This window comes from Python bivittatus, unplaced genomic scaffold (genome assembly GCF_059951505.1).
Source record: "Python bivittatus isolate LINGU-HERP-01145 unplaced genomic scaffold, Pbiv_v1 ctg000480_np1212, whole genome shotgun sequence".
In the NCBI taxonomy this organism is placed as follows: Eukaryota; Metazoa; Chordata; class Lepidosauria; order Squamata; family Pythonidae; genus Python; species Python bivittatus.
Genome location: NW_028277075.1, coordinates 21760618 through 21788158, shown reverse-complemented (window position 1 = coordinate 21788158; position 27541 = coordinate 21760618). Strand labels below are relative to the sequence as shown.

The 27541-nt window shown below is 36.6% G+C and overlaps 1 protein-coding gene across 1 annotated transcript; it reads right to left on the bottom strand.

Annotated features, from left to right (window-relative positions):
* Window positions 1-835: 835 nt before the first annotated feature.
* SCG5 (secretogranin V) lies at window positions 836-22061 on the bottom strand. The gene is made up of 6 exons (XM_007427254.3): window positions 21830-22061; window positions 20187-20426; window positions 13935-14084; window positions 8946-9058; window positions 2989-3042; window positions 836-2132 (listed from the first exon to the last, which is right to left on the bottom strand). The coding sequence occupies exons 2-6, from the start codon at window positions 20398-20400 to the stop codon at window positions 2028-2030; spliced, it is 636 nt and encodes a 211-aa protein (XP_007427316.1). The 5' UTR covers window positions 20401-20426; window positions 21830-22061; the 3' UTR covers window positions 836-2027.
* Window positions 22062-27541: the final 5480 nt, after the last annotated feature.

The following is a 27541-nucleotide window of genomic DNA, read 5'->3' as shown; positions in this document are numbered from 1 at the left end:
CTTGAGTGTCATTTTCTTCATTTGGTTAATATTTATTTCTTTATTTGTCAATTTTGTATGCTGCTATAATTGCATTGTAGTTATTTATAGCATAATAGGAGTGGTCTTGCAGCTCCAGTTTTATTTACTGTTCCCATATCAGCCTTGTCTCATCCCAGACCATGATTTACTCAGCTGTATCCTGCTGTTTTTGATACCAAAAGCATCAGCCAGTCACAAAATCAGCAAGCACGAAGAGAAGCAGGATAACTCGTCATTATGTCAGCCACTCTATTGCCACTCAAAGTGCTGGATTTGATCAAGGTTCACTCTTGTGACAAGGATGCTCTTACAGTTTTTCTGTGCCTACTAAAGTCTGTATCTGTTTGGCATCTGTGAAATCCTAGCATAGTAGATGACTGCCCCTTCTGCCTTCTCTCCCCCTACTCAGAACTTAAAGCCTAGTAATGAATTGGCTTTGTTCATTTGAAATATAGAATGAAAAGAATGTGCCATCTCTCTCTGAGAGGAAATAAGGGAAGGATATCTCCTGAGCAGCAGTGATTCAAGAGCTACTTTGTGGAAACATTATTATGGAGTGGATATTTTGCTGTGCTTTAAATACTTAATAATGCTAGTATATTCACTTTATGAAGGAAGCTGAATAAGCAAACCTGGCAACCATTTTCTTCTGATCTAGAGATTATGGTATCTTTTTTTTCCAATACCCATGATAGCTACATCCTTTAACTGGATATTTGTCTATGCACATATTAAACAGGGATTTACAAAAAGGGAGAAATAGGTACAGTATACAGTTGCAGACATGGTCCTCATGAAAAGGCATAATGGTGAACAGGATTTCTCTTTATTTCTCTGAAATGAACAAGAGTAGGAGGAATCTAAAATGTCTACTATATACTTTTGAGAGAGAAAAAAATCCACAAAATCAGTAACCAGATCATGTATATCATAATGATCAGGTATATCATTCTGGCTGACCGCTTAGATGTCCTTAAATCTATCTCATGACAAAGGTATTCCTTCTCATGGTTTATTGAAGGGAAAGATTCTATTTGAATAAGATGGAAAGGTAATATTAAAAGGAAGGCTTATTTAACATTGCAGTTTGCCACTGTGACAGGTTACTACAGTGGCTTGCCATATGTGAGCTGCAGAAATCCAGGCAAGCAATAGATGGCAGCAATTAGTGTTTTATATATCACTTTATACACATCTAGTGGTAATGCAGAATTTTCCAATCCAGATATGGTAGGTGCACAGGTTATAATTCATCATTCAAAAACAGATAGTTACAATAGTATGCGTGATTAATTAGGTCTGTGCACTTAGCTGAGACAGCATTTCCTTGTAGCTGAGTGTATAATTATCTTACCTTCTGGCTAAAATGTTTAATCACATAGACCTCTTTAGAAATAACATTTATAATTTGCCTATAATTTGATCAAATCATTTGATTGATAATTTTCTGAAACATAATGTATTTCCATGAAAATATTGCTTTCACTAACAGCAAGTATCTAGATATTTATTGTGTTTTATGTTATTATTTACAAACAGAAAGAGGTGAAATAATTGTTTCCAAACAGCAAGCTTAATATCATGTGAAAGCATACAAGAACTGGAAAATCTTTAAACTTTGCCAACGCTTTAAAGACTTATTTCTTAACACCAATTTATCTCACAATGATCAAAATTTATTAATGATTAAAATCAGATCCAAAGCAAAACAAGAAGATTCTATTATTATAACTTAACAAGAAGCAGAACTGAATAGTCAGGTAGCTAGGACAGCCACCCAAATCTGAAGGCCGCCAGATATATTGGATTATAACTCCCACCGGCATGCTTGATGATTCTGGGAGTCATTGCCCAACATATCTGGAAAATACCAATTTGCTGAAGATGTAGAAGAAATATAAATCCAGCTGCTTTCCAGCAACATTTATATAGGTAATAAACATGCAGCTACTATGAATATTTGAATCACTTTTTATATAATTAGTACTCAAGCCATCCATGAATCTTCATTCAGTTTCTGCAGTGTCTTTTTCTTCATCTGAAAAATGTGGAACAGACTTCTTTGCCACAACGTTGTCCAATCTTTGTCCCTGAAGATATGGATTTACATTCTGAAAGATGAAATAAGTATTTTAAAACGCTTAGGAATGGGAAATAATCCAGGTACACATCCTACAGTCTTCCTCTGTATTTAATGGGGCTTACTGTTAAGTAAGTGTGTTTAAAATTGTAGCTTAATGTTTTCTTCCTCAACTTTAAACTCCCCAAATGGGGCAGGACTTCTGTTCAGTGAATAGAGTGGGTCCCATCTGCTTACTTTACTGAAGCAGAAGTGAGAGAAGTAAGTAAGTAGAAGCATGGGTTATAAAAGTGAGTAGTCTTAGTGTTCTGCATTGTAAGCCAATGTTCGTATGATAATCTAAACTGCATGTACAACTGAATGTTTACATTCCTAGCTGGGGGGGGGGGGTATTTTATTTTTCAACCATGCCAAGGATCATCTTAGTCCAGCATTTTGTTTTTGACATGGCCAACCACATGTGTCGGGGTGTTCACAAAAAGAAGATGGAACCATGTAACTCGGGGTAATATTGTCTCCTCAAGAGCAACAAGCTTTGATAGACCTGTCTTCCATGAATTTATCCAATCCCCTTTTAAAGCTATCCAAGTAAGTAGCAAACTTAGGTTCTATGTATGTAGTCTAGGGATAAACTTGGGAAAATACAAGGGATGCAGCTAATTTTCATTTTAAAATCATACACATTGGCTTGGCTAAGAGAATATTGAGAAATGCTACTTTAGCATAAAGAAACTTCATGCTTATCGCAGATTTTCCCGGAAGTAAGGACTAAGTCCAAGTTTTATATGTTATTCATAACTATCTCAACAATCTGATTTTACTTTGCATTCTTGCCTGATCCTACACTAAGGCAGTAAAATGAAAACAAGTTGTTTTCTGAAAATTACCCTTTTTTTTCTTTTCGGTTCACCCTTCATTTTCTCAAAGAGTAAATTCTTATTCTGAAAAAAAAAAAAGAATACAAAGTGTGGATCAAATTTTGTAACCTCTTTTCAAGCAAGACTTTGTGCCATCTAAATATTAGCATATGAATATTTTGGAAAGCATTTTGGTGGAGAATGCCATGTTGTTGGAAAGATAAACCACAAGAAAACAGTTGAATTACTGCAGCTATTAATAAAATATTTTGCTATTCTTCTGGGATCCTCAGTGTCATCAGCTATTATAAGAATAGGAATATATGATGATTCTAAGTTACATGATGGTTTTAATTTTAACTGTCTCAATGAAGCAGGAATCAGAATGGAAAAATAACAAGAGTGGTAGAACACATGCTTTGCATGTATGAGGTCCTTTTTAGTAAAAGGGATCTGAGGTATAGATCTGGCCAAGATATTTGCTGCCTGGGACAAGGGGCAAGATGGAGACTTTTCCCCAATTCACATCTAGAGACTAATGGACATACATCATTAGTGACATGCATCATACGTAAGCCACGATAGATCACACAATATGCAAAACTGTGTATCCTGCATCACACCTGTGGCCCACAGCAAACTGTGAGTTGTATGCAATTCTGTCTTCAATGGAAGAGGCCAGCTAGAGAGCCTAAAAGAAAAAGTCAGAAAGCCACCACAGTTGCTCATGATCCATCTTTTACCACCTGAGGCAACTGCCTCACTCTGTCTGACAGGAAGTCTGGCCATATATCCAAGACCTTGGAGAGCAGTTTTCAGTCACAGAAAGCAACAATGTGATGAACAGATTATTAACATTGACTTAATCAATGTTATTGGATTGTATCTAACTGTGTCTATCCGTACGCAGAAAGACTATCACAGCTGGAACAGATTCTCCCTTTTCATGTTCCCCTGTGCAGTATTTGGAAGGGGAGGAAGGAGGAAAGAAAAGAAAAGTTCTTTTGTAAGCATATGGATGTTTCCCCTAACTTGTGATTTAAATATGTTTCTTATTATTATTTTAATTGCTTCCTCTGCCACCTTCTATGTTTAATTGAAGTTACTGTTATAAATGCTTTCTTTTTTTAAAAAAGATACTAATCTTCCATTTAAAAAATAAAGTGGTATACAATTCTTTTAATACAATGAAGCCAAATTTGATGTGGGGAAAAAGAAGAGCTTCACGAAAACAGATGAAGATGGCTATGACTTTCAGCTCCAATCTTTACAACTAGTCCCACACATTGCTGTATTTCATAAATATGCAAAATAGAGGAGCAAATATGGACTGGAATGTCAGACACATGCTCCACAGATTTGGTTTCCATTGGAATTATAATGTGATACCCAAAAAAGCAAAAGCAAAAAAGATTAGAAGCAAAATGCTACATAATGAACTGTAGCAGGAGAGTAACAAAGCAGTAATTCCTGAATGAAATAATGATTTCTGAGAAACAAATGCGTTATTGAGCTAACATGATTTCTGCCAAACATTATCTACTTGGTGCTTCTCATATTAATTTAAGTCGAAGTTCACAAGACATAGCTTTTGTTTGACCTCAACTATTTCATCACTGCTGTGCCAAAGAGACAAGGAAATGGGGATGAAGCTGCCAAAGAGACATTCTTGGCTGCAATAATTTGTGCAAACTCACTTGGGGAAAAATCAATTTAGCATGCAAAATACAATAGGAGACATGTACTTTATTTCCTTTTAGAAGCAGGGTTTTATTAATAGTTTCTCTTAACGTACTCTTTTACCTGAATCTCCTTTACAAAGATAAGTTTATAGACATTTTTAAAGGTACACTGCAATTCTAAAAGCAGACTAAGAGGGGGAAAAATGCTTTATTCAATTGTTTCAGTTAAAGAAATATTTTATTTTGTTTTGTTTTGTCTGGGTATATGTTAAGACCATAACTAATGTAAATATAAGAGCAGGCAGCAGCAGAGTTCAGATAAGTTAATGCAATCTGAAATAAGATCTTACTCCTGCAATAAAGGTAAATCCAGAAAAATCACATTGTCTGATTTTTAAAGAATTTATTTGCAAATCATGGTGGAAAATAAGTATTTGGTCACCTACAAACAAGCAAGATGTCTGGCTCTCACAGACCTGTAACTACTTCTTTAAGAGGCTCCTCTGTCCTCCACTCGTTACCTGTAGTAATGGCACCTGTTTGACCTTGTTATCAGTATAAAAGACACCTGTCCACAACCTCAAACAGTCACACTCCAAACTCCACTATGGCCAAGATTAAAGAGCTGTTGAAGGACACCAGAAACAAAATTGTAGACCTGCACCAGGCTGGGAAGACTGAATCTGCAATAGGCAAGCAGCTTGGTGTGAAGAAATCAACTGTGGGAGCAATAATTAGAAAATGGAAGACATACAAGACTACTGATAATCTCCCTCGATCTGGGCTCCATGCAAGATCTCACCCTGTGGGGTCAAAATGATCACAAGAATGGTGAGCAAAAATCCCAGAACCATACGGGGGGACCTAGTGAATGACCTGCAGAGAGCTGGGACCAAAGTAACAAAGGCTACCATCAGTAACACACTACGCCGCCAGGGACTCAAATCCTGCAGTGCCAGATGTGTCCCCCTGCTTAAGCCAGTACATGTCTGGGCCTGTCTGAAGTTTGCTAGAGAGCATTTGGATGATCCAGAAGAGGATTGGGAGAATGTCATATGGTCAGATGAAACCAAAGTAGAACGTTTTGGTCTAAACTCAACTCGTCGTGTTTGGAGGAGAGAGAATGCTGAGTTGCATCCAAAGAACACCATACCTACTGTGAAGCATGGGGGTGGAAACATCATGCTTTGGGGCTGTTTTTCTGCAAAGGGACCAGGATGACTGATCTGTGTAAAGGAAAGAATGAATGGGGCCATGTATTGTGAGATTTTGAGTGAACACCTCCTTCCATCAGCAAGGGCATTGAAGATGAAACATGGCTGGGTCTTTCAGCATGACAATGATCCCAAACACACCGCCCGGGCAACAAAGGAATGGCTTCGTAAGAAGCATTTCAAGGTCCTGGAGTGGCCTAGCCAGTCTCCAGATCTCAACCCCATGGAAAACCTTTGAGAAGGAGGTGAAAGTCTGTGTTGCCCAGCAACAGCCCCAAAACATCACTGCTCTAGAGAAGATCTGCACGGAGGAATGGGCCAAAATACCAGCAACAGTGTGTGAAAACCTTGTGAAGACTTACAGAAAACGTTTGACCTCTGTCATTGCCAACAAAGGATATATAACAAGGTATTGAGATGAACTTTTGATATTGACCAAATACTTATTTTCCACCATGATTTGCAAATAAATTCTTTAAAAATCAGACAATGTGATTTTTCTGGATTTTTTCCCCCATTTTGTCTTTCATAGTTGAGGTATACTATGATGAAAATTACAGGCCTCTCTCATCTTTTTAAGTGGGAGAACTTGCACAATTGGTGGCTGACTAAATACTTTTTTGCCCCACTGTATGAAATGTAATAATAGACGTAAAAGAAAACATAATACTGTCTGAGTTCAATCTGCTTTCAAAGTAAAGTGGCAATGTGTTTGATGGATGAATTATAATTGTTAAAAGGTCAGTATAACAAATGAAAATTAATTATTTGAAATAATTTTAAATTATTATATCCTGAAAGTGTGGAATGAAGTATATCGTAAAGTTTTCACCTACTTTTAAAAAACAATTCCAATGCCAAATTTTTCTAAAATCTCACACATGTAAATTTATGATTCACTTGCAAGCCTCCACATACAAACAATGTTGTTGAATACATCCCATGGTATCAGCATCAATGTTTTTATGTTAAAATTAGAGTAACTGCTCTGAAATAACTTTTTGCATTAGGCAGAGTATATATACTGCAACTATAACTAACTCTGTTAACTCTTAATTTAGTATTCTGGAACTGGACCCTTATATACTGATACTTAAACAAACTTGATTTTCATTTTTTGTTTTTGTTAGAAAAACAAAATACTATTATTTGCTTTCAAAAGGACTTGGGTGATCCCATCTAGAATTAACACGCTTTGTAAGATCATCCAAGATTTAGTCTGCCTGTAGCTGATGGAAAACCAGTTTGGATGCAATAACAAAATAGATAAGAATGAACAAAATGAGTTTTGTTCACGTAAGATAGAAGTAATGGCTGGTAGTTTATAAATGGCATTCCACCTGTTCTCACCAGAAGACCAAGTTGCAGCTTGGGAGAGTTGATTCATCCACTGTTGTCATTAGAGGCTCAAATGGCCTCTATGGCTTAAAATACCTTGTATTAACATTAACTCTGACCTTACTATACTGTGGTAACCTCCCATTTAGATTATTGCAATGTAGTTGCTCCTTTAAAACAGTTCAGAAGCTGCAGATTATTCAAAACATGGCTGCAACACTATGAACTGAAGCCAAACATTGTGTTTTGTCAGCTGCATTTAAAGGCCCAATTTAAAGTGCTGCTTCGATTTTTGAAGTCTTACATGGCCTAAAAGACTCACATGTAATACATACACAGTCCTTCAAAGCTTAAAATTTTCTTCAAAGGCTCCTTTTCAATTGATCTCACTAAATGGATCCCTCAAAAGAGTAACATTTCTGTATTAATTAAAAAAGGTGGCCTCTAGAGGTTTACCTGGTGCTGTTCTTGAAGTATTTTTAATACCTTATAAAGAGTTTTCATTCATCAAGGCCTTTTTAACAGTTCACTACTACAGTATGGAAATCCTCAGGCTAAATGAACAAGTAAATTTGCTCTTCAATTCTGAACTTACTTTGAGTTTTGTTTTGTTACTATATTTATGCTTCTGTTGAGCATAAATCATATGTTTATCATCTTATTTTTTATTTTGTTTTTACATTATTCTTATATTTCTTTACCAGAAGTTGCCCTAAGTACTTTAGATTATAAAACAGTTTATAAATGCCATAGGTAATGAGTAATGCAATCTTCCAATCAAGATTAAGTATCTTCAGCTCACTGATTTCAATGACAAAGTTAAGTACATGTTTAGCAATTATCCCAGTGAAATTCAGGGGACTTTGGCAGGAAATGCTTTAATTCCCAGCGATATATCTGTGGTCACCAGCAAGTGCTTTATAGTTCTCAAAGTAGTAGTACAAGAACAAATTATTTGAGTTGGCATAAATGAATCATTTGAGTTAAACATCTGGTATATTTACCAAAGATTGCAACATTAATCAAACATAATACAAAAAAGAGGGGAGATTTTTCTTGACTGCCTAAAATGCTTAAGAATCATGTAAAAATCTGGTGATGTAAATATAAAGTAGAATCAGCTGTATTTGTTGCATCATTCTCTTGGACTTTAAGGAGAAGAAACATTACCAACCACTGTATCTGCCAGTAACAGAGGTGGACAATCCTTGTAATGTATTGTCGAAGGCTTTCACAGCCGGCATACGATGGCTGGTGTGGGTCTTCCGGGCTGTGTGGCCGTGGTCTTGAAGTCTTGTTTCCTAACGTTTCGCCAGCACCTGTGACCGGCATCTTCAGAGTGCAGGAGCACAGACAGGAGGAGGAGTGCAGGAGACTGCTCCTGTCTGTGCTCCTGCATTCTGAAGATGCCGGTCACAGGTGCTGGCGAAACGTTAGGAAACAAGACTTCAAGACCACGGCCACACAGCCCGGAAGACCCACACCAGCAATCCTTGTAATGCTGCCTTCTTTATTTTTCAGTCCCAAGTTGCTTTTGTAACACTGTTGCTTTTGTAATACACATACACATGCACATTCACACACATTTATATATTATGGTATAGTTTTTTTGTTTTTCATAAATAAGATCCTTCAGAGAAAGTTTATTAAAATATATGGACATAGAAATATTTTGTTAATAGTTATATAATAGAACATTTAATTGATTCAGCAATTACTTGTAGATTTATAAAAATAAACAAGATTTACATACCCATTTACTTATGCTCGGGTAGTCATGTTCCGGATCAAAAAGATGCTGATGAAGTTGGTAGTCTTTGCTGAACTCTGCTGTGTCTGGTGTGTTTTCAAGACATCCATCATCAACTACAAAACATTTTGGAAAACCTGATCAGTTTTACATGTTCAGAACTTAATTTTAAAAAATATACCAGGAACATGTGCACTGAATTTTATTATAAAAGTATGGGAGATGAGAAAATAATTTTTTCTTCAAAACAGGACTCTCGGGGTAAGTTAAATAATTTCCACAGTTCTTTGGAGCAGATACAAAGTAAAATTAATTTTTTTCCATAGGGTCATAGGAGGGTTAAAAAGCACAATAAATAGATGCTTGTATATTAACCCAGTAATGTATATTTATATTTGTCCTTATGTTTATAAACATTTCTATGCTACATAATATCTGTAATGTTTTGTTGTATAGTTGATTGCAGCCTAAATTGTGAATTTAGAGATTCTCCATCTCTACCCAGAATATTTATGCCCACATTGGATATAACAGTCATAATCATATGGGATAATGCAAGTATTTAAGTCTTAAGGAATGACGTAGGTGATTGATTCCTTCAGTTCAGAAAATCAGACTTTGTCCATTAACTAAACATGTGCTCAAGATTGAAAGGTATGTATATACTTGTAGCACAAGCTAACTGGGAAAGATTCATTTATAGTGATGTCATTGCTTACCTTACTTTGTCAGCTCCATTAGGTAGACCAGACCATAAAATCAATTTCACAGAAAGAGTAGAGCTAGACACGATTGAGATAGGCTATAACAACAGAATATTGCAAGTCTGATTGTACTTTACCTCCCCTCCTACTTATACCCCAGTGAATCAGGAAGGCTTTTGTCTGACTTGCTTGCAAATATTATCTTGCTTCCCTGGACTTAAAATAATGTTTTAGCCCTCTTTGCCTAGGTAATGGTTCTTGCATATTTCTGTCAAGGTCATCTTCTTTACCACATCGGTAAAGGATCACATATTCACTAAATCATATCTGTACCAGCTATGAGAATAATCCTGCTAAATACCCTTAACTCCACTCTATACTGGAAAATTCCACAAATGGCTAATGGATTCAGAAGTGACCAACAACTGGCCTCATTTCATTACATTTTTCTGACAGCTAGGACAATCCCAACTATTCTGTACCTAAAAACATTATTCCAGCATAATCAGACATCCATTCTTTTCTCAACTGCAGGGTAGCTTTTAAAGAAATCAGTGTGAGCTCTCTACTGAAAAATAAATAAATCTATATTTTGGGGAGCTATTAACTAGAGGTTTTTAAATCAGGCAACATTACAGAGACTACAGTGACATTCCTGGACTTAGTGTTCTCCAGGTATATGAAATTACATCCACTTGAATCTTTAGTCAGAATTCCAATGCTGGTTGGGCATCTCTGGAATTTTTGTCTAACACATCTGAAGGGCACCATGACAAGAACATGTTGCAGAACAGTTTTGCCAACCATTCAAATTATCTTTTCAGGTAAGGAATAAGACAACAGCAGTGTTCTGGTGCATTGGGCAATGATTTAGGTTTTAAAATGCTTGAATATAGCCAATATTTATTTCAAGTAAAGCTCATCCTAGCCCTTAAAATTTCACAGTACACTTGTAGATAGTTTAACATTTTTACAGATTCTTCTTGGGTACAGAATGAAGTTTATTTTTAAAACCCTAGAAGCTGCTCGATCTAGATTTTACAATAATATATGATTCTCCACTCAGAATGTAACCAGGAAAAAGGGCAGCTTTCTACAGATAGCAGCAGTTTCCCAGGAACCTTGTTAGTGTTCATATCTGAATACATCACGTTAATGGAACAGGGGTGGTTTTAAATTTAAATCAAGGTAACAATGGAAACACTCTTTTAAGAGAATCAATCATCTGGATATGTAATTTCATTCCTGATGTTTTAATAACTAATGGGGTCTATTCACATATATAAAATGAGAGAAATAGTACATCTGAAGAAAGGTGAAGTAAAAATTGTATTAAGAATGGTAAAATTTATGGAATAAAGAGAAAATTGAGGTACCATTTCTAAGAAAAGAAATTATACAATCAGTTGTTGTGGTTGTTCAGCATATTGCAAAAGACTTGTGCATATTCTTCCATACCATGTGTACAAAAGTCATTTAGAAATGTTCACTAAAGCATCAATAACATTTATTTTCTGTTTCTGAGCATAATCTAGTCAAAGCATTTGCAAGACTGAAGTGTCAATGTGTTGATGAAGATTCTCAGTCATCCAGGTGGAATTATCCGGAGGTTGAGTCAGGGCAACTGGACTTCTTGTCTTTGGGTTTGATACGTTTCTCTGCTTGTCCAAGCAGCTTCTTGGACAAGCAGTGAAACGTATCAAACCCAAAGAAAAGAAGTCCAGTTGACATGACTCAACCTCTGGTTAAGTGTCAATGGTTTTCTTATGTACAATTATCAAACTAAACTAAATCTATAATGCATATATTTTTTCTAGGTAAATATATGTAGGATCAGGATGGATCATTGTAATGCACAAGTTACACCTTCATTCTGAAGAATATTAAATGGTCAAAATCTCATGCAGTAGCCAAATCTCACAAAATCTCTGGGCATTTGCATAACATTGTATGAAAATGCAAAATGACGTCCACCACCAGGAAAAACTTGCTAATTCTTGATTTAGGACTATAAAAGTATATGAAAAATGTCCAAAGGAGAACATCAGGAAAAGAAGCACAAATGGTATGCCTGGAAATATCCTTTGCAACAATTTTCATAACATTTTCCGGAAGCAAATTTGATTTAAAAGGCATGTTACTTTTGGTAAGTTCTTGTGATTCAAACATCTTAAAAACTGGCTTTGGCTGCCTGCTATTTAGTTTGGATGAAAGAGTGGATGTTGTTAAGAAATAGTAGGTTATTGGATTTAGAAGGCCACAATCTGAGATTTGGATGGCATGGATAGCTACGGTACGATAAAGCTAAGGTGAATGTAGATTTTAAAAATCATTATGTCAGATCGGCTACTCTTAGAGTATGGAATAAATATAAATTTAGGTTTTGCCCAAAAGCACCTTTGTGGCTTTCAGCACAAGAAGCATTTTATAGACAAGAAATGATAAGTAAACATAAATGGTTAACTTACTGTGATGTACTAGAATTTTCTCAAGATTATTATAAAATGAAATCAAGAGAATATTTGAAAACAAAAGGATATTATTGTCAATGGTTTTCATATGTACAGTTATCAAAAAGGTTTAAAGTGAATAAAAGAGTTTATGGTTTTGAACAAAGTAAGACTGAGTTTGAAATAGAATTGTATACTAATGATGACCATGTTATTGCTAAAATGTATAAACTTTTGCTGAAATAGAACAACAAGCAAAAGAATGTATGATAAAATGGGCTAACATTTTGGCTATAATATACAAATGGATCAATGGGAAAATATGTGGTTGAAAGAACTGAAATTTACATTATGTTCTAGCCTTAAAGAGAGTTTTATCATTGGTATTTGTCACCAGAGAAATTGTATAGAATGTATAAAGGTACTTCGAATCTTTACTGGAAATGTGAACACGAAGGGACATTTTACCATTTTTGGTGGACATGTAAAAAAGCCAAAAAAATTTGGATACAAATACATACATTAATTCAGAAGATTTTAAAGGTTAAAGTACAACTCAAACCAGAGACTTTTCTTTTGTGATTAATGGACAGGCAATTAGAAAAAAGTAATGGAACTTTGTCTTTATATATGACAACTACAGTGAGACAATTATGTGCTCAAAAGTGAAAAGGTTCGACATTACCCACAATGGTGCTGCTGAAGATGATGGAACTTGCAGAGATGGCTAAATTAACTTCTTTGATTAGAGAAAAAACAATATCTACATTTATGGCTGACTGGAAACCCCTTATAGACATTTTGCATGAAATGGAAAAAAACACACTTATGATTTCTGGTTTTGATGATTAGAAAAAAACTGGATAAGAGGAAAAAAGTGAGTTTTTTTGTAATAATAGAGTAAGAGTTAATTTTGTAATTGTACTTATATTTGCTGGAAAAGAAATCGGGAGCTTCTTTTTTCTTTTTATTCTCTGCACTTTTTCTTCTTCTTTTCTTTCTTTGCTCCTTTTACTATTTATTAGTTTGTGTTAGTTTTTATGTTCTTTGTAAAACTTTTAATAAAATGTATAAGAAAAAAAAATTGGCTTCGGAAACCACACCATGGTTAATTTTATCCTACCTTGCTTAGAAAGATCTATGTTGGCATCTTTGCAGTCTTAAATGATAACATCATTCTAAACATGAATGTAGCTTTACCTTGTGCTTGGTATTTTCCTATTTCCAAACTGAACAGCCTATAGCTGAAATAATCAGTATGCTTTACTCGGGTTTCTCTGTTGTCTCTTTTTAGATTGAAAGCCTATTATCTGCAAAAATGTATAATAAAATATTATGTGTGCTAGAATATTGGCATAATTAAGTTTTCAAATACTTATATTACACTTAAAAATCAAGAAGAAATCTAATTCAGCCACTATTACTTCCTGTTGTTTAAATCAAATAGGTTCCCTGAACTAATTTTCTTATTTTATTTGGTGATAAGTGCAGCCATTTTGTCTGCATAATTTCTTAGCCCTTGTTTGTCCCTATTCCCAATGACCCCCATTCATTATATCTTCCCCAGCTTCCATTTTTCATTTGCTATAAAAAAGCTAGTATTTGAACAAATGCATCTTAGAAGTAAAATGCCAGTTTGGATTCTTTAATTTGTGTAACTGTGCACGTAATTTTTCTGGTGAAAAAACCTACAACTTTTATCGTATAATTTAGATTTAGTTGCTCAGTGCAAAGCTACATCAAATCCTTCCCATCTTCTATCCAAAATAATTCATATACTACACAATACAAATGGCAGAATACTGGACCAAATCCTGTAGGGAGTCCATGCAACCTACCTGTTTTTCCAATTGGGCAAGGATTTGGAGGATCCGGATATCCCTGATCTTCACTGAAATCCTTTGGTATATTATCACCTGTCAACTCAGCTACAATATTTGGAATATTTCCATAAGGACCCAAATGCTGCAGACCTTCATGGGCACCACCTAATAAACACAGAATTATATACATACACAGAATTACAATCTTTTTCATGAGTTTGACTAAACATCTAAGTCAAAGCTTATGTTCATTTTCTAACATCAACAGAGATCAATTAAGCACAGCACAAAACTTCAGTCTGCTTCTTCTTAATATCATTCCATACTCATTTCTCTTAAGACAATGTATTATGTCTAGTTAGTTACCACAGTTAAACTATGAACTTGAAATTAAAATTAGACCGTGGTCAGCAAAGGCAGAAAGCAACAACATAATTATTAAAATGAGGGAATCTAAAGTAGTCTAAAGAACAAAGGCATGGTATGAAGTGATGGATGGAAGTGATGGAAACAAGGATAGTTCACCAGGATAGAAAGGTATGATTGATCTTGGTGTAAACTAGCTATGCTTTTCTCAGCTCCTGCTTTTACTATTATTTATTCCTTTTTGCACTCTGTATAACATTGCTTATGCCAAAAGGAGATAGTGTGATGATTATGTATGTATGTATATAAGTATGTATATCTAAAGTTGTCACTATTGGTGTAAAGAAGTTTTCAGCTACTGAATTAGTCATTTGGGTTAGGCTACATTTTTCTATCTATTTTAAGATCACAACTTAATGCCCAAAGGACAAACTTGTGATGAACTAATGAACAGGTGCTTACAGACAGGCTTCAGTGAGTCATTAAAATCGCACCCTCATTGTGTGCCAATATGCCAAAAGCAAATTTGGTGCAGAGAGCCAGTTTAGTGTAGTGGTGTAGGCATCAGGCTAGAAACCGGGAGACTGTGAGTTCTACTCCTGTCTTAGGCACAAAACCAACTGTGTGACTTTGGGCCAGTCACTCTCTCTCAGCCCTAGGAAGGAGGCAATGGCAAAACATTTCCAGAAATCTTGCCAAGAAAACTGCAGGGACTAGTCCAGGCAATCGCCAGGAGTCAACGCTAACTTGAAGGTACAACATAAAATAAAATGCCAAGAAAAGTGCTGAGGTACCCACATAGGTCAATCCTGTGTGAGACCTAGTATACAAGCTTACAATATTCTACCACACAGGGAGTCGGCAGGATGGAAACAACTTTTTCATGGAATTTTTAAAGTGTGCACTGGCCACTATAAAGCAGCCAGGTATACAGTACAAACCCAAATACATAGTATCTGGTAGAAACTGGGACTCAGTATAGCAGAGCAGACTTGTTCTCACCTCTTATTGTGAAAATCATTTACACTCCATTGTATCTATGTGTGACTACAAGTATGAGGCTGTCACTGTTTTGGCAGGAGTATTTGGCCACTTTATTTATTAACCATGTAAAAAACAGGGCAATAAATATAGATTTATGTCCCAGGTTTAAATATTTGTTTTCTTAGTCAATATAAGAATGAAGATTTTTAATTGGAATATAGTTTATATTCCTTTTATACAATACATCTGAATGACATGATTTACTCTGCAAAATTGTAATTATGTGTTGTGAGATATGAGCATAATGAAAGGAGACAAAGTTAAATGTATCATTTTAAAATACTTGATTTCTGCTTTGCAGAAATTATATATTTGCTTTAGAGATTGCATAAAAACAACCATAAGAAAAGATTCCAGATGTTTTTTAAGTCCACTGCTAACTTTACATAAAACATTTTTGTGTATCTGTGTTTTTCATATGCCACAAATAAATGGCAGGTGTATATAAGTATGGCAAAAATGATATATGGCAGTTGTGAAGCAATATCTTTAAAATTATAAATTCTGCATTCTATATTTCCCTTTGCACAGATAGTTTAGACAGATAGTATCCAGACTCTGAGGCACTGAGAATAAATATCTTCATGGCATGCTTGATTATTTTGCTATATGTTACTTGTTCTCCATGAATAAGAGGTGGTTTACATAGAAATCTCCCTTCATTTTTTCCCACAACAAACCTGTGGGGGGAGGTTGGGTTGAGGGAAGTGCCTGAGCTAGTCACCCTGTCAGTTTCCCTGGGTGAGTCTTGTTTATGATGGATAAGTACTGGAAAAATGCTAAAATGAATAGGCCTTGGTTCGATCCTGCAACATCATCTTTCTGTTTTATTAAGTCACTCAGGTATCTTAACTGACATTTTCTCCCAAATAATTACCTGTACATGGTGGGGAATTGTCTTCATTTCTTGGTAAGAAAACTACTGAAATCAAGGGAATATGCAGAAGTTCAGATATCTACAAACTTCTTATGAAATTTCTGAAGATTAGCCTTTGCTTGGAGAAGGGCTGTTTGCTTGGTGAAGTGAACCCTTTTTGTAATGCCTAAACAGGACTTCATCACTTTCCTTTCTTTCCCTATCCAGTTTGCCCTTCTCCTCACATCACCTCCAAGTTTTTTTTTGCATTTTTCTTTTCCTTTCCCTTCCCAGTGCAGCTACCCCTGCACCTCCATTCTGTTTTCTCTTCCCTTTTTTGCTTTTCTGTTGAAATGACTGTAGTCTATGTATGTGTACTTGTGTATCAGATTATTTTACAAATGGGGCACCTTATTTTACAGGCAATTCATTTTATTCTATTATTCAAGTTTTTCCCCAATTGGCCCTGTCCTTTTTTGGACTGTGATTGCATCCCATCCCGTGTGTGTGTGTGTGTGTATTCAACTATAAAGAGCAAATCAAACTAAATGTCTGAGGTTTCAGTAAGGCAGGTTCCTCCCAGTTCCTCTCTAAAGATGTTCTAATCATTTACACCTGATTTGGTGCACCTGATTCTAATTTTAGGTATTTGAGGTAGTGATAAATGTAAGGGTGGACTTTTTCCATATGAAACATTTGCATTTATGTTTATTTAAATTATACAATGGACTACAAAAAGTAAATGGTTTGTGATAATATATCCCCTGTATCAATATTGTTGAAATGAAGATCAAATATCTGTATGTTGAAATATGCTAAAAAAGTCAAATTTCAATGAGTGTGCTTACTTTTACATGACTGTACACACACACACAATTAAACAAGTATGAGTCTGCAATGCAGGCCTGTCTCTAGGTTGATTCCAAAATGGAAGAAAGGATTATAAAAAATGCTTCCCTGTGTTATATTAGTCATGGCACCAACAAATAAGAGTTTTCTGCCCCCACAACATCTCTCTAACAAGCACAAACACAGGCTTTTCAAAGGAATATAAAATCCATTATTTATTGTGTGTATATAGTTAAAGTTTTAAATGCTTGCCAACATTTCCCTGGATAACACACAAAGTCATTTTTTTCTACCAGTATACATTATTGCTTCCTTCAGTTCAAGATCCCACAGTCTTCACATCAGTGTCTCTGTTTTTCCCAGAAGACAGTAAAAAAAAAACCCTGATGTTAATGTCTCATTTCTGTATTCTTGAATGCTTTCATGGATTGTGCAAATCATGTTCCTTACAAAACATCATGAACTGTTTATCTTGTGAAGGAGAAGAATGGCAGAAGCAAGCTCTGATTGCTTTCTTACAGACAGTAATTCAAACACCCCATTCCTTCTTGTACTGCATTTTTGACGTTAGGCTTATTGGACCTTGCAAGTCCATAATCAAAATAATGCAAGATGGAATGTGACACTTTCTATCACAACACGTGAACAATTGCCTTCTTGATAAATCAGGAAATAGTAGCTGGGAAAGAATAGCATAAGAGAGTAACAATCTAATGCACCAAGAGTTGGTTCTGCAAGGAATGTTCATTCTAGCCTTAGTCACCCACAGATTCTCCAGTCATATCAACTCAGCACATGCTGCCAAACTGTGTACAGGAGCAATTGCTAAAACTTGCTGGAAATGATTAGTTTTAAAGTTGTCGCAATTTCTCTCTCATACCCCACCCCCACCCCTGCAATCTATGTTGACTTGGTAATTGGAATCACCATGCACTTCATCCCTTTTTCTGTCTTAGTCCTGGAAAATTTATTTTCCCCAAGGTTTCTCTAAAATATGTACAATTGATGGAAACGATGCTCCAAAGATTTGTGAAGCTAATGATGCATAGATATCCATGACAGTCTGCTATTTTGTTATACATCTTAAGTCAAGGATTCAGAAAATGTGGGTCATGACCACCCAGGATTGCCAATTTTTTAGGCTCAGGGCTATGCAGGCAAAGCAGAAAGCAAAGTCCACAGGGAGTCACTTCCAAAACCTGATTCGCTTTGCCTGGGAAGCCTACTGTGGACAGCTGTGGCATCACAAAGTTTGAAAACGTCTGTAATGCAGAGATTAAAATTGAATTATTAAAAATAAATGGTATATTTCTTCCTTGCCCAACCATAAACCCAGTGAAGTACTGTAATTGCTTTTAATCATGGAGTGAGAGAGTTGCAGGACTGCAAAGGTCCAGAAGGCAGGTCCTCCCTTATATGACGAAAGGAACTGAGATACTGTATATCAAATACCTGCTGTTATTCCTTAAACAATTTATTTTAGAAAAAGGAATATCCTTGCTAGCAAGCTTTCCAGATTGGCAAGCTCTATAAATGGTGAAAGTGTCACCTAAGTGTCACTGTCAGCTAATCATCATCAAACCGATATATTGTCAGAATTATAATACTGAACTAGATACAATGGTCTTTACAATATTATGTCCTTAAAATATAAGTTGCTTCTGAATTTTCTGGCTCCTTAGCAGCCTCTGGGACAGTACTGCTGCCATTTCCAGAGCAGAACATAAGATCAGGCTTGGGATTTCCACTGGCACCATGCAATCGACATAAATGAGGATTTTGCATGAAAAATGTTTGAGGGTGATTTTGTCTCCTTTATCTTGTACATAGGACATTCTATTAAATATTACAATCCAATATAGCCTTATAGGGAGCAAATCTCACTGAGGTTTAATATAGCTTATTGCTAAGTAGGCTCGCATAGGAATTCATTTTCAACATTTATACTTTATTTTAACAAACCCCCAGTTTCATTTCATACCAATAGTTATACATCTCTAAATGACCCTGAGTGAGATTACACAGCAATATGAATATGAAATAAGGCCACTGACATCACTAATACACTTATTTTGTTCTTTAAAGGAATGAAAGGAAACCTTCCAAAGAAACTGAGTTAAGTAGCAGATAAATTGCTGTTAACATAGAAGTTTGATTTGGAATGCAAACAAGTTAGACGTTATTCCATTACACTCTTATAAAATCATTTGGCTTCCACCTAATTCTTAACAGGCAGTGCACCATCTGCTGACTAAAATGTATAAATACAGTTTTAAGCAGATTTCTAAAATGTACATCCAGTAGTCAATCAGCCACCTAATGTCAAAGCAAAGAACAACAGAGCGTTTACCCAGAAAGCCTGTTGGAATGTATTTTTAAAAGCTTCTATTTAACCATGCCTGAATTTCATGAACATATTTAGATGTATTTCAGAAACTCAAGATTCACTCAAAAATTAGTCTAGTACAGTAATCAGGGAGTGTGACCTTGACCATGGATAATTCAAGCACTCATTCAGCTGTAAAAACATAGGAGAATAAAAATTGGAGTGATCCATGCATCACCTTAATGTTCTCATGAAATGTCCTGTAAGACATGTTTCATAGTACTGGACAAGAAGAGAGAGTATCTTCTCTATATTGTAATGCTTTGCTTGTGAAGAAACTTGCTCACAACTGGTGCCAACATATTATATTACCTTGAATTACATTACATTACATTTTGGCTCATCAAAATCTATTAGATTGCCCAGGTATTTTAAATAACTTTGTTGGAGGCTGGCTGCTTTGAACTTTTTATTTTATATATTTCTTGCCTTTTAGTGCTGTAGATATTGCAGTATTGTTTTTATTTTATAATTCCCAGCCAGCAGGTTTGTTGGCTATGCTCTCTTGGAATAATGAACATTTAAGTCCAATGAATCTGAAGGTCATCAGACTGAGGAAGGCATTTTATATAATTCCCCACTATTTAAATAAGGGGCGTTATAAAAGTATTTTTAATTTAATTCAGCTGTAAAGATGTTCCTATGCTGGCTGGGAATTCTGGAAGTAGTAGTCCAGAGGGCATAAGGTTGGGGAAAATCAGGATAGAATGTCAATATATTCTTAAAATAATAATTTCATTAATAATTCAAAGAAATAAATGTTTACCTTCAATATTCTGTGGGCCTATGAGATTCATTGCTTGATGTGCTGGATATTCAACTCTGGGTCTTGCAATGCCCAACTGTTCCATCACGCCATGCAGAAGTCTTTGGATGTCAGCTTCAGAAACTCTATCTGGGCTCCTAGCACTGTGACTGAAAGTCAAAGCTAGCCTGCAGGCCAGCAGAAGTAACAGGCTGCAGAGCAAGGTTGAAGTCATGGCGATATCAATCTATATTTTGTAACCTATGCCAAGGCAACAAGGAACTCAATGAATGATGATATGAAATGCTACATTCTTCCTTCTCCCCAAAAACTGAATTATTTTCTGGTCCAGTGGAGGGCAATTAGGGAAGGCTGCTATAGTAAATATAACGTGACAAAGGGATTTTAAGCCAAACACTACAACAAATCTCAAAAGTCAAGTTGATTATGATCCATTCCCACATGGATCGCAAGCTAAGTAATAGCTTGGTAAAATAAATTTGAAAACTGAAATACAGCTTCTCAGAGGCTTTATGAGGAAGCCTGCATTCTATTCATTGAATTGTGTCCATTGTCTCTTTATTTGTGAACTGTGTGGTTCTGAGAGGCTTTGATAAATACAAAGAGGAGGCTGGGACCATAGGCAGTCCTTAGAATTTGGGCTGCACACTCCCAATTTAACTGGATTTTAAATTTTGATCCTAGTCTGTTTCCAAGTGTCAATCGCTTCCCAGTTAGATGGTATGGTCCTCTGCCACTTTGCCTAGCTGTGCGTTTGATTTGGGAAGGCTAGGAAGCAGCTTCTCGAATACGTCAAGAGGCTGGCAGCCTATCACATTCAACACATCAATTAAATATTCCCACCTCTTTGCCTTTCTCCCCCCACCGGGCCCTGCTTCCTGGAGGCCAAAGACTCTGTTTGGCTCCATCAAATGAGATTCCCCAAATAGCAGCAATGATTAATCAGAGAAAATCTAACAAACGACATCACTGCAAAATCCTCTGTGTTTTTTATATTCATTTCAGTGAGACTTGCAGCCAAATGCTATCTCTGCCTAGATTAATGAAGCTGATGTCAGCCTTGTCCTAAGCATTCACAATCAAACCTTCAACTCGGCTTCTTCATAGTGCATGCTGGGAAAAGTCATGTCCTATTAAGCCCAGCATATGCACCATTGTTATTATAAAGCAGAGAGAGCGAGCACATGGAAAAACATTCACAAGTATTCGTTTTACCATGTTACAAACAGGATTTGTGGTTATTTTACTATTTCCAACTTAACTGGTTTCCACATACATTTCTTCTGTTTCCCCGAATATACAGTTAATTTCACCGCGGAAACGGTAAGAAATGTTTAAGAATAAAGGTCGTTGTGACCCCTCCCCTTGCCTTTCTATTTAACTCCTCCCAGAACTATATTATTTCTCTTGTGCCAGAAATTAAAAAGGCCATCTTGTCATAAATGAGAGGCGAAGCGCTACCTAAGGATAACGAGAACAATACTAAAAATAAATAAGAATAAAGAATAGCCAACCATGGCGCCCTCTTCCCACCACAAAGCTTCCACAATATAAACACCTTAGGTCACCCCCCCCCCCGCCCCATCCGGAGTCCTCTCTCTGAACCGCCCGGGCATCCCAAGAACGGCGCGTGCTGCACTCACCGCTCCGATCCGGCGAGCGCAATGGCTGCGCTCTTCCCGCCTGAGTCCCGAGTGCCGCTTGCTTGCCCAGCGCCAGAAGGGAGGCAGCACCTGAACTCCTGTGTTGGGGGAGCTCCGCGGTCACAGCCTTTCCTCCACCCCAGTCCTAGCTGTGCTTCTCCTTCCGTCCGTGGCGTGTGCGTGAATGGTTGCCAGGATTCCCGGAGGTAGATCGCAACCCCTGACAGCTGGGCTTTTCACCTCCCATTGCGCAGGCTGCGGGGAAGGCCCTCAAAGCAAGGATGCCCAAGCCGGCTCTGTCTGCTTTTTGCCAATCTCTTTGCAGCTGATCCTTCCATATACATACATACATACATACATGCATACATACGAATTCATTTATATAAATGAAATTCAAGTAAGTCAAGCATTAGTATATTCCAGCCTTCCCCTGCTGGTACTGCATAAATTTGTTGGACTACAGTTCCACCATAAATTGAGGACAGCTGATCAAATCTCATTTCCTTTCCAGTCTCACCTACTTTTTTATTCATAGGGTTATTCTTCCCTCTTAAGGAACTCTTGCTCCCTTTTCCTGTGAAGCTAGGATATTAGGCTGAAGTATAGTGGTTTGTCTAAGATCACTCAATGAGCTAACCCAATGAGGATCTGAACATGGATCCCTCCAATCCCACTATAATTATTTCATCTTTGCTTTACTGTATTGTAGCTGCAGTCTGGCACTCTAGGATTCCACAAACTGGGTGCCTCTCAGAAGTGTGGTTTTCAATTTCCAGAATTTTTAGCATTAGCCATGGTGGCTGGCCATTGTAACTGATGGGTTGAACTTCCACATAGGATTCAAAAGTGTGTGTTTAAAACATGTGGGCTCTTTGAGGCTATCAAGGTTAGACTCCTAGTTATCAAACTGTATGCTGTAGTGAGATGTTTTTGTTCTGCCTTGAATGCCGTGGGGTAAAATATAAATCCACTTGATCTTCAGTTACAATGGAAAAAACGTTATTTGCATATCTGATTCAGCTCCAATATGCTGTATTTCAGCTCAAAGTAAAAATGATGGTTCAAAATCCATTCTCTGCAATGATTTCATACCTTCCAGCCAATGTTTGCTCTATATAACTAATGTGTTTGCCCAAGCTAAGCGCAGTGCTTTGAGAGAGTCAACTGTATTGTCTGAATAAGGTTAAGGCTTTTAAATCCCTACAGCCTGATTTGTTCATCACACTAAGGCAAAATGTGGCTTGTTTTTGGCTTAGTATGTTGCATGAATTCAATAATTCAATAAAGTTTATTCAGCAACTGAGATAAAGAGATTGTGGAGTCGAATGATGCACGAAACACACTATTCTCTATTTTGTTAATGATCACTTTTTACTAGTGACAGTGCATTTTCATTTCTCTCTAACCTCCATTCACACTAGGTGTGTATGTGCACTCCAGTCTTCGAGGTAACATCTCATACATCCCATAAAATGTATCCTCCAGGTATGGTATAACCAATTTGGTAGTCTTTAAGTTGCTCAAGGGGAAATCTGTTTTTCAGTGACAAGATTAGCACTGCGACCAGTGTGAAAAATCATGATGCTGCTGTTGGAAACTATGTGAAAGGAATAGACCTTATTGCACTGGTGGGAAAACCTGTGACTTTTTTCTAAGATTCAGAGTGGGTACAGAGATACATGCTACTTCCTACCAATATGTCATCCACACTTATCTTCCTGATTCGAAAAGAGATTTGAATAAATAAGGGGAAGGATTTTCTGTAGCAGCATGGATTTAAACCAGCAAGGAAAGCCTTCCATTAACACCTGTATACATTTCTTGAACAATAAAATACCTTGATTCACCACAATCTCGTTCTTACAGGAACATTTTGTTCAATTTCTAATTTTTAACATAGCATTATTTTTGAAATATATTTTTATTTATTACAACAATTTATGTATCACTATATTTTCAGAAACACTTGGTGGCTTGCAGTATTAATTTCAGAAAATAAAAAACAAAAAGCAGTTAATATAATTATAACCAAGCAATCAAATGTATTACCATTTGTGCTAGCATGATTATTTATTTATTTAGTGCCTTTGAGTCAGCATTGACTCCTGGCAACTGCCTGAGGGGTCCCTGCATTTTTCTTGGCAATGTTTTCAGAACTGGTTTGCCATTGCCTTTTTCCTAGGGCTGAGAGGGAGTGAATGGCCAAAAGTCATCCAACTGGCTTCATGCCTTAGTTTCTCAACTGGTGTCTTAAACCATCATAGAAAACTGGCTGTCAGCATGATCTTACTCATCTCCAAATGATTGACTGAAGAGGCATGTTTTTATGGCTTTGTGAAAATGTAATAAATGGGAAGGAGGCTCCAGATATCCAGAAGTAAGGACTGGGGCCATCACTGAGAAAGCTGAAACCAATGGTCCCTGAAGATGGTATTCTCTGGGTGGTGGGATCCTCAGTAAGCCCCCTCTCAGACCATACTGGATAGGCAGTTTGAATTTGGATTTTATATTTATATAATATGACACCAAGAGATGGCAGAAATACTCTGTTAAAGCTGTGATTATTTAAAAAATTAAGACTGAAATCTTATGCACTTATCTGGGAAGACAATATCAGGATAGACATTCTTAGGAGATTTAATCAGGATAGACATTCTTAGGAGATGCGCTTTAACTGGAATATACAGGATTACTGTTATTTTTGAGCCAGTTATGGCTACCATGGTGAATGTGGCCAGTGAGAAAACACTGCTGTCCCTTTCTTGGTGATTCCAATGGTAGTTTATGGTAAATTTAACTACCATTCTCAATCACTGAAGATAGAGGCAGTAGGAAAGGGTTATATTGCAGTAGTGTTCCAAGAGAGGATCAGTACAGTACGGGTTAAAATACATTCTAAAAAGCACTGGGGTCTACTATTTTGATGCAGCAGCCCACCAGCTGAATGTGCTGTGATACGAGAGGGGAGTTGGTTTTTACTAAATAAGTATACCAGAGCAATACATTTCCTGACCATCTACTGATGGTGGGTTATGTGACTTGGTTTTCTGTTTTGCAGGAGAGCAGCTCTCAGCAAAAGTAGCATGATACTATATCAGGCTATAACTAAAACAAAGGACAAACAGAAACTATCCCTCAAAAGATAATTGTTTCTAGCACATTTCAGAAAGTGGGTAGGAGAAAAAGATGCAAGAAATTTGATTATTATAAATAGAACTTGCAGTCCAGCAGTTGCTGGAATTCTTTCATAATGGGCTTCTTAGCTTGTGTACAATAAAAGTAATTTACAAGAAGTTTCTGGATTCTTGCATAATTGTTTCAAATCCAGCCTGCAGGAGTAAGTTAGGTATCTTGATTTCCTAGCTATCTACTTTATATTGGTCATAACATTGTCCATTTGCATGAATAAATGCCTGTTACTCACTAGTATGTAAGTTCCTTCAGACACAGATATACTCCCCTTGACTCAGGTTAGTTGACAGGCAGTTTCAGCTCATGAATTACAATCTGTTCAACATTTTGGATGTAGGCTCCTTACCCCTTTAAGTTCCTTATAACATGTTGGCTGGGATGTTTTCCTGCCTCTTTTTACATTCTACACCCAGGACATGTATGTGCCACCATACAGATACCACCTAGTATTTTCTTCCTTTTCGCCTATGTGCTCTTAAAATCCCATGAGTAAGTTTTCAACATGCCTTGTGCTTCTTTCCTTGACTTGCTTGTAGAATATGAGGAATTCTCCTCCTCCTCACTTAGCATGTTGAAGGTAGACGTTCCCAAGTGTGAGGTGCTCTGTCAGCCCCTCTTTTGGTGCTAACACTGCTGTGGTAGGCTTTCATCTTTTTGCATCTTTTCTCTTCATGCCTCTTTGGATGTTTTATTATTGTTTGCAAGAATGTGAGGATTCCAAGTAGGTGGAGGATAGAAGAACATACAATTTGCTTAATGAAGTTCTGGGAGAAAGGGTGATGGTTTCTGCTTGCTCCAAAATAGCCTATTCCCCAGAGGCAGCTTCATATCTCACACAACTCAGTTCTAGAGTTGCCTCATTTGGGGGGCTGGGGGAAGAGTTGTGGAATTCCCACTTTCTTTGTGGGTGGACAAACCATCAGTCCTTTATTTTTGCAGCCATTCTAGTGATGGAGGGATCTAGTTCATGTGTCTTTAGCATAGCTTGGATGACTTCATTGTTCCTGGCCTCTGCAACAACCTTGATTATACACACAGTTGATCCTGTTGGCACTGTCTGGTGATGCTCCAGCTGAGGGCTGCTGTTATTGATGCTAGAGAGACACCTAATGTCTAGTTTGTAGGGAAGCTGCCTGTGAATGGCAAAGTCACTTTTAATTAGTAGTGTTTGACTGCTTATGCTACTTTATGCTTTTTCTCCTATTTCTTATTTCTTCCCTTTGGTTCTTGGCTCTGAATAACAAGCTGAGAGAAAAGCCACTGCTTTTCCCTAGAAGGTAGAATTAAAGACTGGGCAGAGTTTCTTTCACAGAACAGGAAAATGGTTTGAACTATTTCTAGCAGATGGAGCTAACCCTTTCCTATTGGCCCCATTCTTGGTAAAGAAATAGTAAGCAAAATAAAACAAAGATACATTTTTTAAAAAAGGAAATCTAGTTGAAACTCCTAGTTGGTGGGGTGTAGGCAACAGTCTATTGGCTTGCAAGGTAATCTTTAGAAGTCCCCCTAACATACATAGAATAGTATGAGCAAGTTTGGGGTAAACTGGGCTTTTTTTTGTGCTTCTGGCATATTGGCCAAAATGTCCCCAAAATGACCACTACTATTTTTAATACTAGCAGGGAATATTGCATGTGGTGTGGCTATGACCAAGGTTGATAACATATTATAGTAAGCTAGTGAAGGAACAGACTAGATTATATTCATATGATTGTAGTAATCCAATAGCCTGTTGTAATGAAAATATCTATGTATTCATGAAAATCTAAAATGTTTATTTGGCAGGGCTTTCTTATTTATGTCTCTTAGCAGAAAGTTTCACTTTATCACAAGATTGTGCAACAAAAGCTAAAATTTTCAGAAGACAATATTCTTTTGAACTATATACCTAGTACATGGAATTTCACATCCTAACAATGTAAATGGATTCTCCATGCTCTTAGTTTGGCCAAAAGACATATTGCAACGTTGGAAAGATAAATGTATGGGCCCATTCACTCAATGGACTGAAGACCTGATTGCGCTTGCCACTTATGAGTGAATTGCCTACATAGACTTTGTATGGACAAGTATAATGAAATATGGGGCTCATTTATACAAAATACAGGTTTTAAAAAATGAGTTATATAAATGTACTGGAAATATATATGCTTTTGAATAATATTTGCATTAACTATATATAGATGTGTAACTATTTACTGTATAATGGCATACTAGTTTTTTTAATTTGTTCTTGTATTTGTCACTTTTTTGTAATACCTTTTAATGTATTCTTTCTTCTTGTCTCTATTCCTTTTTGTTATTAATTAAAAAGCAATAAAGCATTTATTAAAAAAAGTTTCATTATATCACAGCTGGCTGCATCCTTTGTAGTTGTCAAGATGAAATCCCATTTAACAATGGTTCCTTGGAATTTTACCTTACTGGAAAACAGCTTAACATAAACCAAACTCCTTGTTTGGACAAGGTGTGTGAAAGAAGATGAAACAAGAAAATGTTTGGAATGGGTTTGGGAGTGAG

Coding starts and splice junctions, on each gene's coding strand:
- SCG5 (XM_007427254.3), bottom strand. CDS start 20,400: ATGACTTCAACCTTGCTCTGCAGCCTGTTACTTCTGCTGGCCTGCAGG. Junction 9,059..13,934: donor TTGCCCAATTGGAAAAACAG/GTAGGTTGCATG, acceptor AATGTTTTGTAG/TTGATGATGGATGTCTTGAA. Junction 3,043..8,945: donor ACCCGAGCATAAGTAAATGG/GTATGTAAATCT, acceptor TTTTTTTTTCAG/AATAAGAATTTACTCTTTGA.